Below are 23,586 nucleotides of genomic sequence, written 5' to 3'. Positions count from 1 at the left end.
CCACCTCCAAACGAGGTGGTGCCCCAGCCAGTGACCCAGTTGATGATGCCGCTGTTGAAAGTGCTTCCGTCCGCGGCCAGGCAGACGGGTGCGATGTAGTCTGTGAAGGTGACAGCCGAGGAGAGCTCCAGCAGGCAGATGTCGTTGTCGTTGGTGGACCCACTGTAATCGGGGTGACAGACAATCCTGGAGATGGTCCGGGACAGCTCGTTGGGGTTGCTGCCCGCCTGGTCCTGACGGCCCAGGAAGACCGTGAATCCTGTCGTGTCAGTTCTGATCGGAAAGGAAAAAACGTCACCGTTAGTCTCGTTCGTCTGAAATTAATGTTCATCGAGTTGTTGACGAACCAGAGATGAGGAACATGTTTTGGCTATTGCCGGATGTAGAAGATTGACGTTACGTGGTGAAGCAGTGGGCAGCGGTCAGCACCCACAGATTGTTGATCAGAGACCCCCCACAGAAGTGGCCAAACCTCTGCAAACTGGCCTGCCAGGGCCAGGTGCCCGGAGCAGCATCCACTCCTCCAACGATCTTGGTGTTGAGAGGAGCCCAACCACATACTGAAAAAGGTTCAAGGTATCAGAGAAGGAACAATGTTCTCTTGAACGCCTGCTGCTGAAATCGAAACCTTGCAGCTTTAGCCGAGCCGCGACCCAATGCTTTAGTCAAGGGAAGTAATCCAGTAAATTCTAGTTGGTTTTTCTGTGTATTTTGTTACTTAAATATATGTATTACTGGCTTAGGGGGAATTGATCATTGGTATGTCAGAATAACAGTCAGAATAATGTCAGAATAACAGTCCATCATAGATGACCAAATGATAGTTTTACCTCCACACTCTAGTAGGCCTGTCGCGATATGCAATAAATCAATTAATTGCGCGATAAATTAAAATGAGCGATAATTTTTTGCCGGCCGCAATAATTTCCATTCGCACTCATTTTTTTAAATCATTGCTTTATTGGCCTATTCTGAGGAGAAATATATGCCATAAACAGAAATATTATGGGCCTTTATTACACGGGTCTTCTCAATGCCGTGGAACGCTCCGTTCACTTGCATAGATAGTCCGGTAACTTGTCAACCCCAGCGTCTTCGTTTGCCAAGCAACGTCAACGTCTTTGAAGGACTATTTCTCTGCTGATCAACACTACGAATGCTGCTAACGAATAAATTGTAAAAAGACACACCATGTGAAGTTATTTTTTCGTCTTGGCAAGTAGCCTTGTAATAAGCGGGATGATGTATAGAACGTCGCCGGTCATTATCTAAAATAAGCCCCTTCAGGGTGAAGCAATTCACCTCCGCTGCGCGTCGGTCGCCTGTCCGCCCTGTCGGGGCTTATTTTCCCGATAGTGACCGGCGTTCTATGCATTATATATATTGATATATATTATACATGTTTAGCAGGGTAGACCTAAGTAACAAATGTCGGGTTGAAATCGGGCACCGGCTCATAATTACAGGGCACAACGAGTAAACCCCCTCGTCAAGTGTCAGTAGCCGCGTTGACATGATCACATCTGTTCCGCATAGATTTCTATGCGGAACAGAAAATGGTCATGTATATGCCTCATTCGGAATACAATTATCTGTTCGGCATAGATTCTATGCCGAATAGAAGAGGTGGTGTAGTCCGTTTTAATCGCCATGTATGCACTTATTCCGAATAGATTGGGGTTTAACTTAGAGCAGCCGCAGTAGTTCTAATTGGTCCACTGAGCTCCGTCTGTACTTTCAAGCACACCGAACTTCACCGCTGTCAAGGAAAGTGGATTTATTGCCTGATTCACGTCTTTGTTATCACTCCGTAAAAGTAGTCCGGTAAGCGTGTCCGGTTGCTAAGCGACGGGACATGGGTGTTTAATAATGACGTGTTCGCGTATCGTAGTGTCCGCGCGCGTCCGAGGTAACTGTTAATGAGTAGGCTACTAGTAGTACTTTTGCAGGCAGAACGTTAAAATACTTCTTAACTTAGAGAGACGGCAGCTGATGTAGTTCACAAATGGACCTTCGAGGATTCCTGGTCACTAAATTCCTGTAAGACCACTCTCTCCCACCAGTCTTGGCTGCAGACTTGCATCCAAATTCCTCTTGTTTGCGGCGGAGCTTAAGGTAAATATAAAGATCTGACGAGAAATTGACGTTGCTTCGCTGTCCTCCTTCTTAATTGAAGGAGCAGGGAGAGAAAAGCTCTCTCCTGCTGTGCTTTCATTAAAAACTAATTTAAAATCCCCGATAGTGATAAGACATCCATTATGTCGCCGCCGGTCCAGAGATGTGTCAGGTGTGCGCGAGAGACAGAACGGACACTTTTGTTACTGCCATGTATACAGTACATTCGGAACACATTTTAGGAACAGATCTATGCCGCATAGAAATCTATGCGGATCAGATGTGCCATGTAAACGCGGCTACTAACTTGTTGCATTGTCTGTGTGGGAGGCGGAGTCGTGGCGCAATCGTGTTTACATCCTTTTTATTTAGTGTTTCAATTTTATTTATTGTTTTTGGTGGTGTTTGGTTTTTATTCAAGAGCATTTTTTGTTAATAATAGATTGTTTTTGGTTGTTTTGTTAATTTATTCGGGATATTTTAAATGTCTTCCAGCAGTCCAGTTCCAGTGTTCTTTAAAAATAAAGGTTTATTGATCTTCGAAAGGGTGTACTTTATCATTATATTAGTTGAAAAACGGCAATATTATCGCTTATCGCAATAATTCCTGGGGCACTTAATCGCCCAGAAAAATTTGTTATCGTGACAGGCCTACACTCCAGCATATCACTAGGGTACCACTGCGACGTGTGTCAACAAAGACAGAGTATCCAACACCCTCATGTCCACAGATGGAGACAAAAGGATCCAACACCCTCATTGTCCACAGATGGAGTCAAAAGGCCACTTACGTGCGGGGGCGGTCGGTGAGGCGGTGACTGGGCCGGATGGAGGGTTGCCACAGTTGAAGGTGGCGTCGCTGTTGATTCCCGCGGATCGGAAGTCAACGAAGCCGGGCTGGTTGGTGGTGATGATACCGTTGATCCAAGCCTGATATTCGGATACTCTGGCGTATACTCCAGGGAAGTTGGGCAAGGCACATCCTTGACCAAAGCTCACCACTCCCGACTGGACCCACTGCACACCCTGTTTGCCTACAAGAGGACCACCAGAGTCACCCTTTAGGGGAAGAGGATCAAAGCCACGATGGGTTAGCCAAATACCTCAAACTGCATGAAGTCAGAGTCATTGCCAGGTCCTTTATGATTAGTGTTGTGCTTTGGGTGTCTGATGCTGAATTGGTGGGGTACGTTTTTTTTTGCACTAATGACTTTTTCGTGCGCTATATGGCCTAACTCACTATGTCATCCCTCCTGCCTCACCTAATGCATTATTTTTGCATGCTAAACTGCATTTTGTTGTCCAGAACAAAAATAGTTGAATCTAATCTAGTCTAGGGAGCTCCTCTCAAAACATGACTGTTTAACAGTTACCTGACACGAGTCCTTCCCTCCAGCTGACAATCCAGCGCAGATCATGTTGTTGGTGATTCGGCCATAGCTGCAGTCACACTCCCTGTTGCCCACTATTGGCAGGTCCACTTCCTGGAGGATGTCCGCGGCTGAACCTATGAATGGAAGGAATGAAACGGGACTTTGAAAATGCAGCTCATGCTGGGGCCCTGCTGTGTGAAACGACTTGATTTACGGTCGTATCGACCCCCTCAGTGGGTCTGACAGTGCACAATGCAAGTGAAGAGACCCCACTCTAAACTGTGGCACACATGTTAACTAGTTAAATGGTACATGGTCTGCATATATATAACGCATTTCTAACCAGTGGCCACTAAGAGCGCTTCACAATTTGGTCAACCATTCATGCAAACATTCACACACCGTCGGCGGGGTCAACCATGCAAGGCGACAGCCAGCTCGTCAGGACCAGTTAGGGTGAGGTGTCTTGTCGCAGAGACACCTCGACACTCAGGACTAGGTCTAGGGACATACGCCAGAAGAAGAAGACCCACCTCCAAACGAGGTGGTGCCCCAGCCAGTGACCCAGTTGATGATGCCGCTGTTGAAAGTGCTTCCGTCCGCGGCCAGGCAGACGGGCGCAATGTAGTCTGTGAAGGTGACAGCCGAGGAGAGCTCCAGCAGGCAGATGTCGTTGTCGTTGGTGGTCCCACTGTAATCGGGGTGACAGACAATCCTGGAGATGGTCCGGGACAGCTCGTTGGGGTTGCTGCCCGCCTGGTCCTGACGGCCCAGGAAGACCGTGAAACCTGTCGTGTCAGTTCTGATCGGAAAGGAAAAAACGTCACCGTTAGTCTCGTTCGTCTGAAATTAATGTTCATCGAGTTGTTGACGAACCAGAGATGAGGAACATGTTTTGGCTATTGCCGGATGTAGAAGATTGACGTTACGTGGTGAAGCAGTGGGCAGCGGTCAGCACCCACAGATTGTTGATCAGAGACCCCCCACAGAAGTGGCCAAACCTTTGCAAACTGGCCTGCCAGGGCCAGGTGCCCGGAGCAGCATCCACTCCTCCAACGATCTTGGTGTTGAGAGGAGCCCGACCACATACTGAAAAATGTTCAAGGTATCAGAGAAGGAGCAATGTTCTCTTGAACGCCTGCTGCTGAAATCGAAACCTTGCAGCTTTAGCCGAGCCGCGACCCAATGCTTTAGTCAAGGGAAGTAATCCAGTAAATTCTAGTTGGTTTTTCTGTACATTTTGTTACTTAAATATATGTGTTACTGGCTTAGGGGGAATTGATCATTGGTACGTCAGAATAACAGTCAGAATAATGTCGGAATAACAGTCCATCATAGATGACCAAATGATAGTTTTACCTCCACACTCTAGCATATCACTAGGGTACCACTGCGACGTGTGTCAACAAAGACCGAGTATCCAACACCCTCATGTCCACAGATGGAGACAAAAGGATCCAACACCCTCATTGTCCACATATGGAGACAAAAGGCCACTTACGTGCGGGGGCGGTCGGTGAGGCGGTGACTGGGCCGGACGGAGGGTCGCCACAGTTGAAGGTGGCGTCGCTGTTGATTCCCGCGGATCGGAAGTCAACGAAGCCGGGCTGGTTGGTGGTGATGATACCGTTGATCCAAGCCTGATATTCGGATACTCTGGCGTATACTCCAGGGAAGTTGGGCGAGGCACATCCTCGACCAAAGCTCACCACTCCCGACTGGACCCACTGCACACCCTGTTTGCCTACAAGAGGACCACCAGAGTCACCCTTTAGGGGAAGAGGATCAAAGCCACGATGGGTTAGCCAAATACCTCAAACTGCATGAAGTCAGAGTCATTGCCAGGTCCTTTATGATTAGTGTTGTGCTTTGGGTGTCTGATGCTGAATTGGTGGGGTACGTTTTGTTTTGCACTAATGACTTTTTCGTGCGCTATATGGCCTAACTCACTATGTCATCCCTCCTGCCTCACCTAATGAATTATTTTTGCATGCTAAACTGCATTTTGTTGTCCAGAACAAAAATAGTTGAATCTAATCTAGTCTAGGGAGCTCCTCTCAAAACATGACTGTTTAACAGTTACCTGACACGAGTCCTTCCCTCCAGCCGACAATCCAGCGCAGATCATGTTGTTGGTGATTCGGCCATAGCTGCAGTCACACTCCCTGTTGCCCACTATTGGCAGGTCCACTTCCTGGAGGATGTTTGCGGCTGAACCTATGAATGGAAGGAATGAAACGCGACTCTGAAAATGCAGCTCATGCTGGAGCCCTGCTGTGTGAAACGACTTGATTTACGGTCGTATCGACCCCCTCAGTGGGTCTGACAGTGCACAGTGCAAGTGCGGAGACCCCACTCATATAATGTATGTCTAACCAGTGGCCACTGTGGCCGCTGTACAATGTGGCCTAACATTCAACCATTCATGCACACATTCACACACCGACGGCGGTGTCAACCATGCAAGGCGAGCGACAGCCAACTCGTCGGGAGCAGTTAGGGTGAGGTGTCTTGTCTCAGGTGCCCCTTTCACACCGCCGCAAAATCTGGGCCGGTTCCGGGCCAGTTCGGAGCTAGGGCCAGGGCTTTGGTTTCACACCGCCAAAGAACCGGCTCCGGCGCCTAAAAACCGGTTCAACTCTGGCCCAACTTTAGAGCTGGGCTAGAACTAGAACCGCTTTTACGCCGGGGGCAGGGGGCGGAGTTATCCGTACCTTCATAAACAGGAAGACCAACGAAGACCGGCATTTTTTAAAACACCGAAGTAAACAATGGACGTGAATCCGTGTATGGTTCTTTTTTGTTTTTTCTGATTTTGTTTTAAATCGGAATATTCAAAGAACGAACCATACACGGATTGAATCGAAGACGAAATTGTTGTTGTGTTTGAAACTGGCGCGAGGGTTCTTCTGCGCGCCTATTGTGTGGTGGTTCAACGCGTCAACGCGCCAACGCAGCTAGATGAGTCCATGTCCATGCAAGTGAACGGAGCGTTCCCTCTTCGTCATAACTATCAAACCAAACATCCTTCACATTCACCGAGCGAACATTATGAAAGTAAAATGCACATTTCTCGCTAAAAATGTTTCCATAAACGCATTTGATGGCGTAACTATGTTACTATTTCCACCCAGAATAAAGAAAGATGTCGGCCGTATGCTTCTGTCCAAGCTCACTAGCCGAGACGTTTGCAGTGACGTCATGACGTTGCTCACGCCGGCTCCATGGCTGGCTCTGGCCGGTGTGAAACCAACCGGTTCTTAACTGGGGTAAGGCTGGAACCAGTTTGGAACTGGCCCTAGCACCAGCCCGGAACTGGCTCTCGGTTCTTTTTGGTGTGAAAGCGGCAAGGGACACCTCGACACTCAGCTAGGAGGAGCCGGGGATCAAACTTTTAACCTTCCGGGTACCTGGCGCCAACCAGCTATTACTTTTGAGCCGCATGCCCAAAGAACCATCCCCCGAACGGCGAACTTGTTCTTAATGACCTTGACACTAGAATGCCGGACTGGCTCGCCTCAACAGAGCTGAAGGTCTAAGAACATACGCCAGAAGAAGAAGACCCACCTCCAAACGAGGTGGTGCCCCAGCCAGTGACCCAGTTGATGATGCCGCTGTTGAAATTGCTTCCGTCCGCGGCCAGGCAGACGGGTGCGATGTAGTCTGTGAAGGTGACAGCCGAGGAGAGCTCCAGCAGGCAGATGTCGTTGTCGTTGGTGGACCCACTGTAATCGGGGTGACAGACAATCCTGGAGATGGTCCGGGACAGCTCGTTGGGGTTGCTGCCCGCCTGGTCCTGACGGCCCAGGAAGACCGTGAATCCTGTCGTGTCAGTTCTGATCGGAGAGGAAAAAACGTCACCGTTAGTCTCGTTCGTCTGAAATTAATGTTCATCGAGTTGTTGACGAACCAGAAATGAGGAACATGTTTTGGCTATTGCCGGATGTAGAAGATTGACGTTACGTGGTGAAGCAGTGGGCAGCGGTTAGCACCCACAGATTGTTGATCAGAGACCCCCCACAGAAGTGGCCAAACCTCTGCAAACTGGCCTGCCAGGGCCAGGTGCCCGGAGCAGCATCCACTCCTCCAACGATCTTGGTGTTGAGAGGAGCCCAACCACATACTGAAAAAGGTTCAAGGTATCAGAGAAGGAGCAATGTTCTCTTGAACGTTGCTCCTTCTTTTTTTTGTTTTTGGTTGTTTTGTTAATTTATTCGGGATATTTTAAGTGTCTTCCAGCAGTCCAGTTCCAGTGTTCTTTAAAAATAAAGGTTTATTGATCTTCGAAAGGGTGTACTTTATCATTATATTAGTTGAAAAACGGCAATATTATCGCTTATCGCAATAATTCCTGGGGCAATTAATCGCCCAGAAAAATTTGTTATCGTGACAGGCCTACACTCTAGCATATCACTAGGGTACCACTGCGACGTGTGTCAACAAAGACAGAGTATCCAACACCCTCATGTCCACAGATGGAGACAAAAGGATCCAACACCCTCATTGTCCACAGATGGAGTCAAAAGGCCACTTACGTGCGGGGGCGGTCGGTGAGGCGGTGACTGGGCCGGATGGAGGGTCGCCACAGTTGAAGGTGGCGTCGCTGTTGATTCCCGCGGATCGGAAGTCAACGAAGCCGGGCTGGTTGGTGGTGATGATACCGTTGATCCAAGCCTGATATTCGGATACTCTGGCGTATACTCCAGGGAAGTTGGGCAAGGCACATCCTTGACCAAAGCTCACCACTCCCGACTGGACCCACTGCACACCCTGTTTGCCTACAAGAGGACCACCAGAGTCACCCTTTAGGGGAAGAGGATCAAAGCCACGATGGGTTAGCCAAATACCTCAAACTGCATGAAGTCAGAGTCATTGCCAGGTCCTTTATGATTAGTGTTGTGCTTTGGGTGTCTGATGCTGAATTGGTGGGGTACGTTTTGTTTTGCACTAATGACTTTTTCGTGCGCTATATGGCCTAACTCACTATGTCATCCCTCCTGCCTCACCTAATGCATTATTTTTGCATGCTAAACTGCATTTTGTTGTCCAGAACAAAAATAGTTGAATCTAATCTAGTCTAGGGAGCTCCTCTCAAAACATGACTGTTTAACAGTTACCTGACACGAGTCCTTCCCTCCAGCCGACAATCCAGCGCAGATCATGTTGTTGGTGATTCGGCCATAGCTGCAGTCACACTCCCTGTTGCCCACTATTGGCAGGTCCACTTCCTGGAGGATGTCCGCGGCTGAACCTATGAATGGAAGGAATGAAACGGGACTTTGAAAATGCAGCTCATGCTGGGGCCCTGCTGTGTGAAACGACTTGATTTACGGTCGTATCGACCCCCTCAGTGGGTCTGACAGTGCACAATGCAAGTGAAGAGACCCCACTCTAAACTGTGGCACACATGTTAACTAGTTAAATGGTACATGGTCTGCAAATATATAACGCATTTCTAACCAGTGGCCACTAAGAGCGCTTCACAATATGGTCAACCATTCATGCACACATTCACACACCGTCGGCGGTGTCAACCATGCAAGGCGACAGCCAGCTCGTCAGGACCAGTTAGGGTGAGGTGTCTTGTCTCAGAGACACCTCGACACTCAGGACTAGGTCTAGGGACATACGCCAGAAGAAGAAGACCCACCTCCAAACGAGGTGGTGCCCCAGCCAGTGACCCAGTTGATGATGCCGCTGTTGAAAGTGCTTCCGTCCGCGGCCAGGCAGACGGGCGCAATGTAGTCTGTGAAGGTGACAGCCGAGGAGAGCTCCAGCAGGCAGATGTCGTTGTCGTTGGTGGTCCCACTGTAATCGGGGTGACAGACAATCCTGGAGATGGTCCGGGACTGCTCGTTGGGGTTGCTGCCCGCCTGGTCCTGACGGCCCAGGAAGACCGTGAATCCTGTCGTGTCAGTTCTGATCGGAAAGGAAAAAACGTCACCGTTAGTCTCGTTCGTCTGAAATTAATGTTAATCGAGTTGTTGACGAACCAGAGATGAGGAACATGTTTTGGCTATTGCCGGATGTAGAAGATTGACGTTACGTGGTGAAGCAGTGGGCAGCGGTCAGCACCCACAGATTGTTGATCAGGGACCCCCCACAGAAGTGGCCAAAGCTCTGCAAACTGGCCTGCCAGGGCCAGCTGCCCGGAGCAGCATCCACTCCTCCAACGATCTTGGTGTTGAGAGGAGCCCGACCACATACTGAAAAATGTTCAAGGTATCAGAGAAGGAGCAATGGCCTCTATGAACGCCTGCTGCTGCAGTGCCCCTGACTAAAGACAAAGCCCACATTCTCTGCTGCACTTCATTTTTAATAGTTTACTCAGAATACATTTCATTGATATAGCTCTTTTCAAAATACACTTTGCACAATACCAAAAAGAGTAAAATAAAGTCACGGGTAGTTATCCATGAAAATATACAATGCCTATATATATGCTATACACAAACTGAAATCTTTTTAGTGTGAAATTGATCAATTTTAAATACATTGATTCAAGCAGAATGTATGGGCATCGATAGGGAAATAGGGCAGCCTCTAGGGGAATGTAAATAAATGGTCAAGTTAAATTATAATGAATTAAAACGTAGTGTTTTTATTTAGAATCTCTTACCATCTAGCTGTGAGGACGCCTCTGCAAAAAGAAAAGGGAGAAAATGTATAACAAGTGAACAAATATAATATAATAATAATATAATATAATGATAACTATGATAATAATAATAAAATACAATTTTTTCAAAATAAAGTGCCGATGTTGTAATTCTGTGTCTGTTCCCTGGGTGGTAGTGCAGTCTATTTAACTCAAACGTTTCTGAGTTTACAGCCATGTGAAAGTTGTGTACATCCAGTTACCATTGATTACCATTTGATCGAATAACATATTTTTTATATATATTTATCCTAAGCGACATTATAATAGAATGGTCATTGTATATATTCACTAGGTAAAAAAATGTTAACAGATATGTTGTTCAACAAATGGGCGGAGCTATTTCAGGAAGGACCTATCAGTTGACAGCTCAACGGTCCAATCTCAGGCTCATACTCTGATAGGCGGACCATCGAGTGGCTGCTCACTGCAGAGCCAATAAAACTCTTTGATTGGTCCATGGAATTTCTCCTACTGTGATGGAAATGTACATTTCGTGACGGAAGTAGGAACAACGAAAAAACAAAACAGCTAATAAATCTGCTCCTGTGAGTGTCACTGATCCGTACCGGAAACCAATATATTTTTACCTAACCATAACCATGACCATAACCAACAATTCTACCCCTAACCTCTAAACCTAACCATCACCTTACCTTAACCCCTAAACCCGACCCTAATCCTCAGAGCTGCAAACTTGTCGCTTTTCGGCGACAATCGCCGTTTTCTTGGTCAATTTGGTCATTCACGTGAATCGTGTAGAACCGGAGAGTTTTGTTTTTGGGGGGGGGGGGGGGGGGAATTATTGGATCGTTCTTATAATTGACATTTCTCTGGGCCAATCGGAATCTCAGCACTTGCTTCAGAATCTTTCTTATAATTGACATTTCTCTGGGCCAATCGGAATCTTGAAGCACACAGCGCCAACTGAGCTCGCCATTGGATGAGACGGTCGCCTACCGCTCATGCGCGCCAAACAACGCAAGAGAGCTTGCGAAACCCTCGTCCAGAGGGGTGTTCCACGAACGGAGGTTTAACAAACACTGAGTTAACACTGAACTCTAGGTTGATTTACCCTGTGCCGACTAACCCAGAGTTTTCGGTTCCACAGCAGCGGTTATGCATTAGTTCAATCAACTCGGGGTTGGTTAACACAGGGTTGTGCGCGTCACCGCCAAACCTAAAAAGACGTGATGTGTGGATCATGGAAACCCTGTTCGAAATGGCGAAACGGGCCGCTTATTTCAATGAAATGGAACTTCAGGTTCTCCTGGAGAGCTATGACGAGGAGAAGGACATTATCACAAGGAAAAGGAACGCTAAAGCCTCTGCAACCCGGAGAACCAAAGCCTGGCAGCGGATCGCTGACCGCGTAAATGCGTTAGTTACACCTCAAAAGCATGATCCTTAATATTTGAGCCATGAATATATAAATATCCCAGTTAAGCATTCTTAAAGATCCTACCACATAACCCCTTTCTTCTAAAAAAATATGTACTCCGATGGCTTCCAAGCGGTCAGCGGATCAAGTATAGAAATGAAGTATAAAAAAACATAAAAACTGGTAAGCTTTTGCCACCATCGTATTGGTATAAATTTTAATTAGCAAATCGTGAATGGGCAGACAGTCGGCAGACTGGATCTGGCCCTCAAATTGTCTTGACCCCGGTGGAGGAGCTGTTAATAAACATAAATTCAGGGCGCCCTGGCATGGAGGTGGTACCTGGAGGTACCTACCTCCTCAGAGAGTCAGGGGCCATACCCCACTGGTTGAATGTAGGTTTTTGTGTTTTCTTGTATTTTAGATTTTTTTTGCCTTCAAAGTAACACATGCAAACCATGTGCTTGCCACAGCGCATACTATTCCAAATGTTTCTTTTTTTGGTAACTGGGTAGAAAACCTAAAAGTGACAATTCTTTAACTTCACAGAATAATAATTATTTTTTGTCTCTCCAATAATAAGAGACAAAAAAAATGGTGACAGTTGTAAATAAAATATTTTTTATAAGCCTTAAGGATGTTTTGACATTGATTTTTGATAAAGAGTTTTAAGTCACGCTTAGAGTAGTGTCATTTGTATATTACAATAAAAAAAAAATCCCCCCGTGACACTGTCACCTTTTTTCCTCTGAGGAGTTTGCAGGTCTGAATCCTAACCATAACCCCTAAACCAAACCATAACCCTACCTTAAACCCTAATCATAACCACAATCCCCTTTTAACCCTTAACCTAACCCCTAAACCTAACCATAACCCTACCTTCACCTCGTTGATTGACCAGCATAAAACCCAATCAACAATTTGACTCTGCAGTACGCATCACTTGAGTTAGTCAATTTAAGACCTCTTATCTCACAAGCAGTGGCGCCTCCAGAAGGTTATTCCAGGGGTGGCCAATGAGGGCCACAGCAAATCTTAGGGTGGCATACAGCATAGGGTGGTTGTATCGTGGACCTACGGATTCCAGTGACGGTTTCATTCCGTCTATACGAGCAGGTGTGCGCCTGCAGCCAGAGGGGGCGCCAAAATACCTATTCCCCACACAATGTTATGTCGTACTTCATTGATAACCGCTACGCAGCGCATTGATTGACAGTATTTCTCTTATTTCTTGTGTTGACGAACTTCACCAACTACCTATCACATCTGGGGTGGCCACAGGGGTGGCCAATGAGCTTTCAGGGGTGGCCCAGGCCACCCCCCAGAATCGCCACTGCTCACAAGCACACTTTGTGAAGTTAATTCTTGAAGTTGGTTCTTCTCTGTTTGGCGTATCCTACACAATGGGTGTCTGACACAACCCATTTGGTACTGTATAGTCCCAGTATCTGTGGTCAGATGTTGGCATGTTGTTGGCATTCTGTATCTGACATCTGTATGTCATGCTTCCAGTCCTACAACAGGGAGCACATTAAAAGAGTGACATCATACCAGGAAACTAGAGTGTATCTCAAAATCATGTCCTACAATAACTGATTAACTGGGGTTATTTCTGACACAACAAGGATCCTGAGGTAGGGTTGGACTTGATTCCAGAAACATCAACTGAAGTGCTGACAGCTCCATTCATAATCTGATGCATACAGGTTTTTGTCGGTCTGGTTCATGGGGAATGAGACTAAAGGCATTTTAAATAACATTAAGGGATTCTCCACCAACCCACTATTGTGGTTCTGCTGAGTCCATTATTGACGGAAAATATGTTCACACAAAGTCAGTGGTGAAAGCAATTTACAAGTCAAAGAACCCCACTCAATGGCAGCTGCTCTCTTTAAATAGAGGGCAATGCAGAGTTTCTCTAACACAGGGGACAGAGTCTCTGGTGAGTCTGTACATTCTTATTGAATGATGATCTAGTTTACAATATAGTTACTACTACCTATGATTTGATTCATAATTATTCATCAATTATTCTTGCTACAATTTAATATACATTTCACACTTTCAAAGGATTAAATTGGCAATAATATAGAATACAATATATAATTAGAATTAGAATAATATATAGATCATATCCTAGTAATATTTGTGTGGTATTTTACGCAATCATTTGCTCAACTTTTGGTTGGTGTTACTTGAGTTTCTGGTGGAGATTGTGGTCGTCCTTCAGCCTTCAGCCCCAAAAAAGTGGGGAACCACTCAAGGCAGAACCAGAGGCCTTAAGCTACCGAGTGAAACATGAGCCGCCTGCATGACTTCCTCATCGCATCGGACGATGGCATAAACAGATTACCGGGAGAAAGTGCTATTCACCATAATGTGGAATATCTTGTTTGGTTCAAATCGTCTTTTTATGATGGTTAACGCAAAAACCCTGGTGGACAGCTTTGGACAGTTTTGCTTCTTGTTTGAAGGCGGTTAGTTCAGTTCCCTTATGAAGCATAGAAGCTCAGTCCTTTTGTAGTGTGCATTCTTAATGAATAAAGAATTTAACGAAGGAAACCAAATCCCATTGTGAAAAACTGCTAAGGAAAACCAGATATAAATTAAGGCAGCGATTGCAATACAAAGCTTTGAGCTTTCTTCAGAGTGTAAACCCTCTCACACACACACACACACACACACACACACACACACACACACACACACACACACACACACACACACACACACACACACACACACACATACCCACACAAGTGTGATCTGAGGACAAACAATCCTATCCGTGAACCGGTCTATGTCCAGGTGAGCTGTCCAGGTAGCCCAGGAGGAAGGAGAGGGGTACTTACCATGCACCACCAGTAGTAGCACCGCCACCCATAGCGCCTTGAGTCTAGCCATCCCAACAGTTTCAAGTCCTCAATTCAGTTGAGCCTTTTAAAACCATGTTCTCCTCCCCTTTGCTTGTCACTCGACTACCACAGCACAACACAGGTGGAAGACACGCCCACGGGACAGGTGCGGCTGCTTTGGCCCGTGTAAACTACATCATTACCTCACCTATGTTCAGGGCTGTGTTAGATGGTTGGCCCATCACCCGCCACAAGTACTTACGTAATGCAGGGAATGCATGTTCGCCGGAGGCAGGCGGTCTAGCCTATAGTACATCTATGTCACCATGTTTAGGTAACCCTAACTCTAACCTTAATTGGGTAACAATGCAAAAGAGCGGCAAAACACTTGAATGCCTCAGCTCGCCCCTACTAGGCTTGGTACTTGGTCAGTTTTTTTGGTATTTTGGAATATTGGTTGCTGAAACAGTGTGTTCAAATTAGTTCTTTAAACTATAATTGTAATATTGAGTACTCGTATCGGTACTCCGTATCGGCAAATACCAAAAAGTAGTTACTTATACTTGGTCAGTGATCATGTAGGATGATAGTAAAAACCTCAGCATAGAAAAAAGTTAGTAGTGCGACACTAGCAAAGACATTTCAGCACATCATCAAAACTGCCTATTCCATCTAATGCCAATTGCTGTCCCTTACTATTGTTATTTTTTCTTTATCTTATTGTTGTTTTTTCTTAATGACTTTTGTGTGTCTTTTCCCGGCGTCCCTGAGTGCCAAGAAAGACGCCTTCAAATTAAATGTATAATTTTTATTATTATTATTATTATTATTACCATCATTGAGGACTACAGCTGCAATGCAACAGTCAGGACAGGCCTGATGCGATGGACGTAATGAGTTTAGTTTTAGTTTAGGCTACCTTCCACCACGTCTCCCCAAAGTGATATGATCGCCGAATGGCATTAGAAAACACCCGTTAATGGCAATAACAACAAAAACTGGACTTTAACCCTATTTTGGAGACATTTTATAAATGATACACATATTGTGAGTGATTTATGTGCCCATTAATCAAAACTTCCGGTTACTTCCTAGGCCTTCAACTCCAAAGCGCAAATTCATTCTGACAGGGAAAGCGCAAGCTTCTGTCTCTTTATTTATAACCATTTTTACTTTTAGATATGAATTATTGTTGATACTATTGTACAAAAAAAAGTGCAAAAGAAAAAATATCTTACAATATCAAGGCAAGGCAACTTTATTTATATAGCACTTTTCATACACAAGGCAGACTAAAAGTGCTTCACATATAAACATTGTCATACAATAAAATAAAAGATAAGTAAAAGAAAATATATGCAAAGAAATGGGTAAAATAGAAAGTTAAAAAGGCATTATAGTATTAAAATAGAAAATAAAGGCAAAGTTAAAAAACTTTTTAGAAAGTGCAATGTATTTAAGATTTTAGCAGAAAGCTAAAGCAAACATAAAAGTCTTCAGTCTTGTTTTAAAGGTGCTCAGAGTTGGGGCAAGTCTTAAATCCTCTGGGAGTTTATTCCAGCTATTTGTTGCATAGTAACTAAATCCTGCTTTCCCATGTTTCGTGTTTACTCTGGGAATAATTAACAGATTGGTCTCAGAGGATCTTAGTGGTCTAGATGGCTTATGTAATGGAAGCATATCAGTTAAATATTTTGGGCCTAAACCATGTAGGGCAGTATAGGTTAGCAACATGATTTTAAAATCAATTCTCTGACCTACAGGAAGCCAATGTAACGATTTCAGAACTGGTGTAATCTGTTCAAATATTTTGGTCTTTGTTAGAACTCTAGCAGCAGCATTCTGAACAAGCTGAAGCTTCCTCAGAGTTTGTTTTGGGAGACCTGTAAGGAGACCATTGCAGTAATCAAGCTTACTAGTGATAAAGGCATGTACAAGTTTTTGTAAGTCTTCGGTGGACATGAGCCCTCTAAGTCTTGCTACATTTTTAAGGTGATAGTATGCCGATTTTGTAACTGATTTGACTTTTAGTAGTAGTAGAAATGTTTGATATTCTCTTATCAGGGTGGATGACATAGGTTGGTGGCATCGGAATTGAAAAACAGAAAGTGAATGAAAGGAAGACTGTGTTGTTTAAACCTTGAAGGCATGTGTGCTTTAACTCTATAATCTGGTGTTTCAGTCACGTGACCTTGTGTACACAAAACCTCTTCAAACCTCAACACATCGGCTTATTTACTAATTTGCTTATTTACTTAAACAGGAAGCGTTGAACAATACAATAAGTAAAACCACACCACACTGCTTTGGTTCGAAAAAACATTTAATTGTCAAAACAAACAATAGACATCGCGTTTTAAAGCACAACACAAAAGCCTTGCAAACCAAACGAAAAACGACTTGTGACGCCTTGGGAGACAAAAGACGGGATGCCGCCGTCAGGGTTACAGACGGAGGTTGACTTTCACAACAAACAGCAGAGAGAGAGAGAGAGAGAGAGAGAGAGAGAGAGAGAGAGAGAGAGAGAGAGAGAGAGAGAGAGAGAGAGAGACGGAAGGGGGGAAAGAGAGAGAGAGAGAGAGAGAGAGAGAGAGAGAGAGAGAGAGAGAGAGAGAGAGAGAGAGAGAGAGACAGAAGGGGGGAAAGAGAGAGAGAGAGGGAGAGACAGAGAGAGAGAGAGAGAGAGAGAGAGAGAGAGAGAGAGAGAAAAAGCGAGAGGGAGAGAGAAAGAGAGAGAGAGAGAGAGAGAGAAAGAGAATGCCAGAGAGAGAGGGAGAGCGGGGGAGAGTTGCGTACCACTAAACTAAAACACGACACGTCAAAGTGCTGGTGTCCTTGATGGGGCCTGGGGGGTCACGACAGGGGGGTAAAAAGATGGCCGGTCAGTGCGTTTTGGTTTGCCCCAAAAACCAGCCGTGACCATCGGCCACTTGACTCGTAGGCTCTTCTTCTCATGGCGCTAGCTTAGTATGCTAACTCACCGGACACGCGGTACGTCGCGACTTTTCTCTCGGTGAAAAACTCGATGGAAACTCTGTGTAACTCTTGGCCCATAACCTGCTAGCAGAGATGGTTTGCTCAACGATACAGGCGTGCATATACCCAGTGCTAGGCCGAATATAATAAATGTAGAAATAACACACAGTGGGGCATCAGTGCTGTTTGACTGGAACTGACCATCGTTTATTAAAACGCGCGCTCACTTGACCTCTCCTAGGTCACATGTCAATTCAGGGACATCCTATTGGCTGCCACTGTACACACAACACTGCATCCAGCATATTATGTCTAACAAAGTAAATGCAACAGATTGTGACAATGGAGGGCAGATACTTGTACATGTCAACAGAAATATCCCCTTTATCTTCGGCTACATCCTTTTTTGACTTTGCCTTTAAGTTTTTCCAGCAGGGTTTCAGTTGCGACTTGTCCCTCGTCTCCTTAATCCCAGTTGAGCCACTGAAGCGCTCTGCTTACCTCACCCGGGTCCCCTCCTTCTTGTCCAGCGTAGTCAGGGCCGGAGTGTGACTCACTTTCCGCCCGGGAGTTCCGTGACGCAGCCGAGCCCACCCCAATTAGGGGGAACGGCTGGGGGTTATCTTTCTATGTACGAGCCCCTGAACAATGAAACGCTGCACTGGACAAAGCTGTCGTGCCTCCAAACCACAAAAACAAATAAACAAACCCATTCAATTCCAATATTCTACCAGGTTTTTTTACACAAGCAATTAGAGGATGCTTGCTATATACACTAATGAACAGGCTCAAATGGGATAGTGAGATCGAGCTCAACCTTCCTGCAGGAATCTCTTACCTCTGATTGGTGGGTGGGCGTCTCCTGTTTGACAAAACCGTTAATGCAGCACGAGCGCACCTAACATAGTTTCTGCTGTTTCGTCTGTCAAAGAGGCTAGCTAGTCTTTATCAGAAAATCCACGATTTCCAGCTGTGTTATAACATGACCAGGTAATAATTCATTTTAAAACCTTGACATAATCTGTCAGATGTATATTAAACGACAGTTGACCACGAGGCGATTCTATCTATGCCTCTTCTTGAATTGCCTAATGTTTAAATCGGCAGAGGCTTGTAATGGTGCATAGGATGATAAGCAAAAAATGATAAGGAGCAAGGAGCAGAAAAAGTTGACACGGGTGCTAATGTAACAGGGTCGGTAATACCCTTTGTTTGAATTACTACAAAACAAATGTATATATATAATGAAGATGTGTTGTTTTATTGCCACCTAGCGACTGAATGGTGCAACTGCATCGATTGTCTATTTTCGCGCGCCGTACATACCACCGCAGATAAATCTATCTAGGCTGGAGGTGAGTACACGTGAGCGATGTGGTGTTTAATGGTTTTGGCTCGTTTTGTACCGACCGATGTTGTGTATTTCGAATGTAAGTATTACCTGTATGTAATAGGAAAGTAACAGACATTTATGTGCAGGAATTACTATTATATTTAAAGTAGTACTCCCACCGCGTGTTGAGCTAAAGCTAATTAGCTAGCTGTTGGCTCGCTAGCGGTTTCTCGGTTATGTTTGGTTTTTATTTTGGGTTATAATTGTTACTTTTTGTTAGACAGGTCTGAACATTAATGCAGTTGATGTCGGTTGACGCGGTTTGTGTGTCGCCATTCAAACAGGTGGGCTTTCATAAATATGGGATTCACATGGAGTTATATAAATTAACCACTATACGATCAGGTGTTTTATGTAGAATGTATATTTGAGGCAGATAAATCTATCTAGGCTTGAGGTCTGAACATTAATGCAGTTGATGGTGGTTGACACGGTTTGTGTGTCGCCATTCAAACAGGAGATTAAAGAGGACCAGCGAAGACCAAGTCCTGTGTAGCGGTGTCGTCCTTCCAGCGCTGTTGGTACCCACACAAGTCGGCGGTTAAACACAATCGGTAACACTAATTTTCAGGAAAAAAAAAACGCTTGCAGAATTTTATCAGCTGGAGGCGTTTTCCTTGCCAGAACAACGTGAGCTAATCAACAAGTACAACACCTTCTAGACTCATAGTATTAGTCTAGTACAAGGCGTAGCCTACTTGTTGATTTTCTTATGCATCACAAGTTTTATAAAAATGTATGGGTCCCTGAAAGTGAGGCGACATAGTTTAGTGCTCCCGAAATAGTGGTCTGTATCTCATAGTGTTGGTCTAGTACATGTTGCACTTTTAGATTTTTTTGCAGCACCAGTTTTATAAAAATGTATGTTGATACTGTAATGACCTCAACTGTGAAATAAGGGATATCATAAGTACTGGTACAAACCTTTATTGCTACAAACCTGTCACTGTAACCCGTAACCAACAGCCAAAATACACACCTACCAGCAGGTTCACCAGGATGCACACAACTGCGAACTAGAGGTGGTTCAGTCGCGAACTGATTCGTTCGAATGAACGAATCGTTAAAACGAATGAACCGAACTGGTTCTTCTCTCTCGTTCGTCTCGTTTGTCTCGTTCGTGACTCAGACTCGACTCCTCCCAGACCCACGACTCGCTGACAGTTCGTTCACTCACTATGTGAGTGGTGAAGAGGGATCGAGACGACTCATGAGAACCAGACAATCGTATGCAAGACAGAAATAAACCGATTTCTTGGGGGGAAAAAACTAAGGGGCTTATTAAGCGTACGATAATACGATTTAATATCAGTGAAATGGTAAATGCATGTCTTGTCTTTGTATATTCTTTGGGTTAGGGTTGACACATTGTTCCTTTATCTCGGGTATCTTTTTAATTTATAAAATTAACGATATTGACTCACCTTTCAGGATAAAGTCAGCAGCTGATGACCGACTTAAGTTCCAAGATCCTTTGAGAGTCTGAGTCTGACTGACTCAGAGTCAGCAGAACCGTGCACAAACACATTCCATGATTCGATTCACCATTCGATTCACCGGAAACTCGACGTAACAGGTTCCGTTGAGTTTCCGGTAGCACTGAGTCTGACTGACTCAGCTGAGAACCATGCAAAGGGTGCATTCCTTGATGCGATTCACCGCTACCGGGAACGGAAACTGGACTGACTGAACGAACAAACGAAAGAACGATTCGCGAACGACTCCTCTTGGCGAACTGACTGACGCAAACTGGTTCACGTAAACAAATCATTAAATCCACCACTACTGCGAACCAGAACCCTTCGACACGCATACCCCCACCCTCCTGTTCTCCCAAGCCCCGCCCCCAGCTGGCCGGGCGATTCGCCCCTCACACTGATTGACAATGCAACAAATAACACACAAACTCTTTAAATGTCCCAGGGTCGCTAAAATACGCAATTCCGGTGTCAATAGAATAATAGTTCGACATTTTTTCTATCCATTTTCCATATTTACCATGTACAGTTTACTGTGGCGAATGTCAAAATCAGAGGCGTGATATTCTTTCAGTGACTTTATTGTATCGTTACACCATCGAGTACACCAAGACCTTACTCAACGAGCATTTAACATTAACAAACTGTCTTCACTAACTCCTCACTTACTGACTTCCTCAAGCAAAGCATGATGGGAACACATCAGCGACCAATAGCAGTGGTATAAACAATACAACAAACATAGCCCCGGAGCTCACAGCATAGTAGCATGTCACAGCATAGTAACTAAGAAAATAAAGGTCCCAGAATCTTGGACAGGACAAAAGAAAAATCATGGATAATATAATATTACCTAATACTAAATTTACACCAATGTTGTCTATAACTCAGATAAAAAGGTTAAGTCATGAACAAATTATTCCTTCTTTAAGAGCTAGAGACTAGCCAAAATGTGTTTAATCCTTTTCTCTTGGATGAAATACTCATTGGTATTATGAGTTTAACTGAGGTTAAACTGTGACAAATGGTCTGTGCTTTTCTGACTGAATAAACCAGCAGACTGTTTAAAAATATACAATGTGTTGGATTGATGGATAAATATACAGATTTACCCCCCACCAGAATCAATTCAGGATCTCCACCACGTCGCCCTTGAGTGCAGCAGAATGCAGGAAATCAAATCTACGATATTCAAAATCCCCTCCCCCTTTATAAACCTCATTTACCCCTGTGGCTTCCTGGTGGCTGAGCTCCCCCAAAAGTCAGAATCTACAATCGCCCCTGCTAAATATTATATATTTTCCTATTGTTCTGCATATGTATATCTCATCAGCATTGCTGGGCTGCCTCAGTTCTTTGGCTGCAAAAATTAAAAAAAGTCTTTGGCTGCATTCTCAGTTATTTATCTCAGTTTGACTGCACTCTCATTTATCCATCCTCGTAATTTTCACCACCACCACCTCTGAAGATAAAAACCGTGTTGTCATTATAGATTCCACCCTCTTCATATCCCCGCCTTCATATCCTCCAGAGTAGACTACTGCAATGCCCTTCTCTTCGGTGTCTCAGCAAAGTTACTTAACAGAATACAATACGTACAAAATTCCGCTGCAAGAGTTCTCACCCGCACTAGGCCCTGGCAACGCATCACTGCCATCCTCCACCAACTACACTGGCTCCCTGTTACTGTTTTCAATTTAAAATCATTCTCCTTGCTTTCAAAGCACAACATCATCTTGCACCTTCCTATCTTTCTAACCTCCTGGCCCCCCTACCGACCAACCCGCACCTTGCGCTCCACTGAAGCCCACCTCCCCTCCACCCCCGCTCCACACCTCCGCACCATGGGTGACAGGGCGTTGAGCGTGGCCGCTCCAAGGCCCTGGAGCTCCCTCCCACTTGTACTGCGTCAATGCACTTTCCTGGCCACTTTCAAACCTCTATTGAAAACCCACCTCTTCATCCTGGCTTTTCCCTCCTACCCCCAACACCTCCTCCCCTGACCTCGACCTGGGCTGACCAATGCACCACCCCCTTCCATTTCCTCTTCCCATGTATCTTTTACCGCCGTTTAATGTATTATCTAGTTGTTTTGTTTTGATTTTTATACTGTGTTTAACAAATGTTCAGTGTCTGTTTTATTGTCTCTGTTTGATGTCTAATGTTATTTTATTAACATTTTGTTTTACCTTTACTGCACAGTGTCCTTGGGAGACATGAAAGGCGAATTAAATAAAATGTATGATTATTATTATTATTATACAGCATTTGTACTGATAAATCATACTGTTAATGATGGTTAGCTAGCTACTTTTTCAAAATCTGCCCATTTTCATATTCTTCATGGCCTACTCTCATTTTTTTGTTATGGCGTATAGTGTTCAACGTCGTCATAGCTGTGTACGTATTTAGCTTTCTGCAATTCAAGGTCCACCAGGGTCGTGCCACTTGGGGAGGGGCCACTCATTTACTCCCCCTCTACTAATATCGACTTGGTTGCAACGTAACAGTTTGTGAGTGCTTGCGTGTGTTTGTATGTCGGAGACAGTGAGAGAGAGAGTAGCGCACAGCTTTGGCTGGCCGGACGGCGCAGCAAGGAACTTATATATTATGCAATAGTTAGCTCGAGCAACATCTTTTCAAATGTCAAAAAGTTGGATCCCCTTTGACGTATCATATCTTAATTTAACGTGTCGTGCCATATCTTAAAAAATTTACAAGCCAAGCTAGCTTGCTACAAGTATCAAGTGCTGTAGTGTCAGCTGTAACAGTTAAGGTAACAACGGTTACATTTATTCAAAAGGCAACGAGTTTACAAGAGAGAGCTTGTGAATATATTGGGGTCCATCTTTATCAAACCTACATCGCCGGAATCCATCATGGCAGACACTGAACACAAACTAATCCTATTTTAATCCTTGTTTAAACTAGTTCACCTAATCCAGAGTTACAACTACAATGTGCAACACATCTGTGATTAATTATGAATCAGTTTTAACCTAGATTTACTTACCATAGATTAACCCTAAACCAGGATTAATCAATCCATGTTGGTGCAACCCAGCCATAGTGTTTGTATCCCTGCTGAAACAGTGGGTTCCCATTGACTGTTCTCCCAACTGTAATGGTATTATTAAGTACTCATATCGGGCATTCACACTTCAAAAACCTCTACAGATCATTTGTCATGATCAACTTGTTTAATTGAATTTATTTTTTAAATGAAACTTTGAAATTGACTTTTCAGCTTGTTAAGGTCATGATATGACACACCCCCAGTGTAATTACATTCCCAACCTTTAGTCTCTCCTAACCATTGCTAGCTAAACGAAAGACAATTCCAACCCCAAACAAAAT

The 23,586-nt window shown here is 44.7% G+C and overlaps 1 protein-coding gene across 6 annotated transcripts in view; it reads right to left on the bottom strand.

Moving 5' to 3' along the window:
• Positions 1-23,586, bottom strand: part of LOC115533538 (transmembrane protease serine 9) — a 38,081-nt gene that overhangs the window by 6,732 nt on the left and 7,763 nt on the right. For 4 of the 6 annotated variants that reach the window (XM_030344084.1, XM_030344104.1, XM_030344092.1 and 1 more), the window contains 14 exons: positions 9,535-9,694; positions 9,139-9,407; positions 8,606-8,739; positions 8,024-8,291; positions 7,452-7,611; positions 7,056-7,324; positions 5,572-5,705; positions 4,990-5,257; positions 4,418-4,577; positions 4,022-4,290; positions 3,489-3,622; positions 2,907-3,174; positions 401-560; positions 5-273 (listed from right to left, as the gene is read on the bottom strand). In XM_030344084.1, coding sequence (XP_030199944.1) covers positions 5-273; positions 401-560; positions 2,907-3,174; positions 3,489-3,622; positions 4,022-4,290; positions 4,418-4,577; positions 4,990-5,257; positions 5,572-5,705; positions 7,056-7,324; positions 7,452-7,611; positions 8,024-8,291; positions 8,606-8,739; positions 9,139-9,407; positions 9,535-9,694 — 2,922 coding nt within the window. Of the gene's footprint in view, positions 1-4; positions 274-400; positions 561-2,906; positions 3,175-3,488; positions 3,623-4,021; positions 4,291-4,417; positions 4,578-4,989; positions 5,258-5,571; positions 5,706-7,055; positions 7,325-7,451; positions 7,612-8,023; positions 8,292-8,605; positions 8,740-9,138; positions 9,408-9,534; positions 9,695-10,107; positions 10,129-14,379; positions 14,509-23,586 lie in introns of those variants that run through there. The other 2 variants (XM_030344110.1, XM_030344098.1) reach the window with 2 other exon arrangements.

This window comes from Gadus morhua, chromosome 2 (assembly GCF_902167405.1).
Source record: "Gadus morhua chromosome 2, gadMor3.0, whole genome shotgun sequence".
Lineage (NCBI taxonomy): Eukaryota > Metazoa > Chordata > Actinopteri > Gadiformes > Gadidae > Gadus > Gadus morhua.
This window is presented reverse-complemented; position numbering and strand designations above follow the sequence as displayed.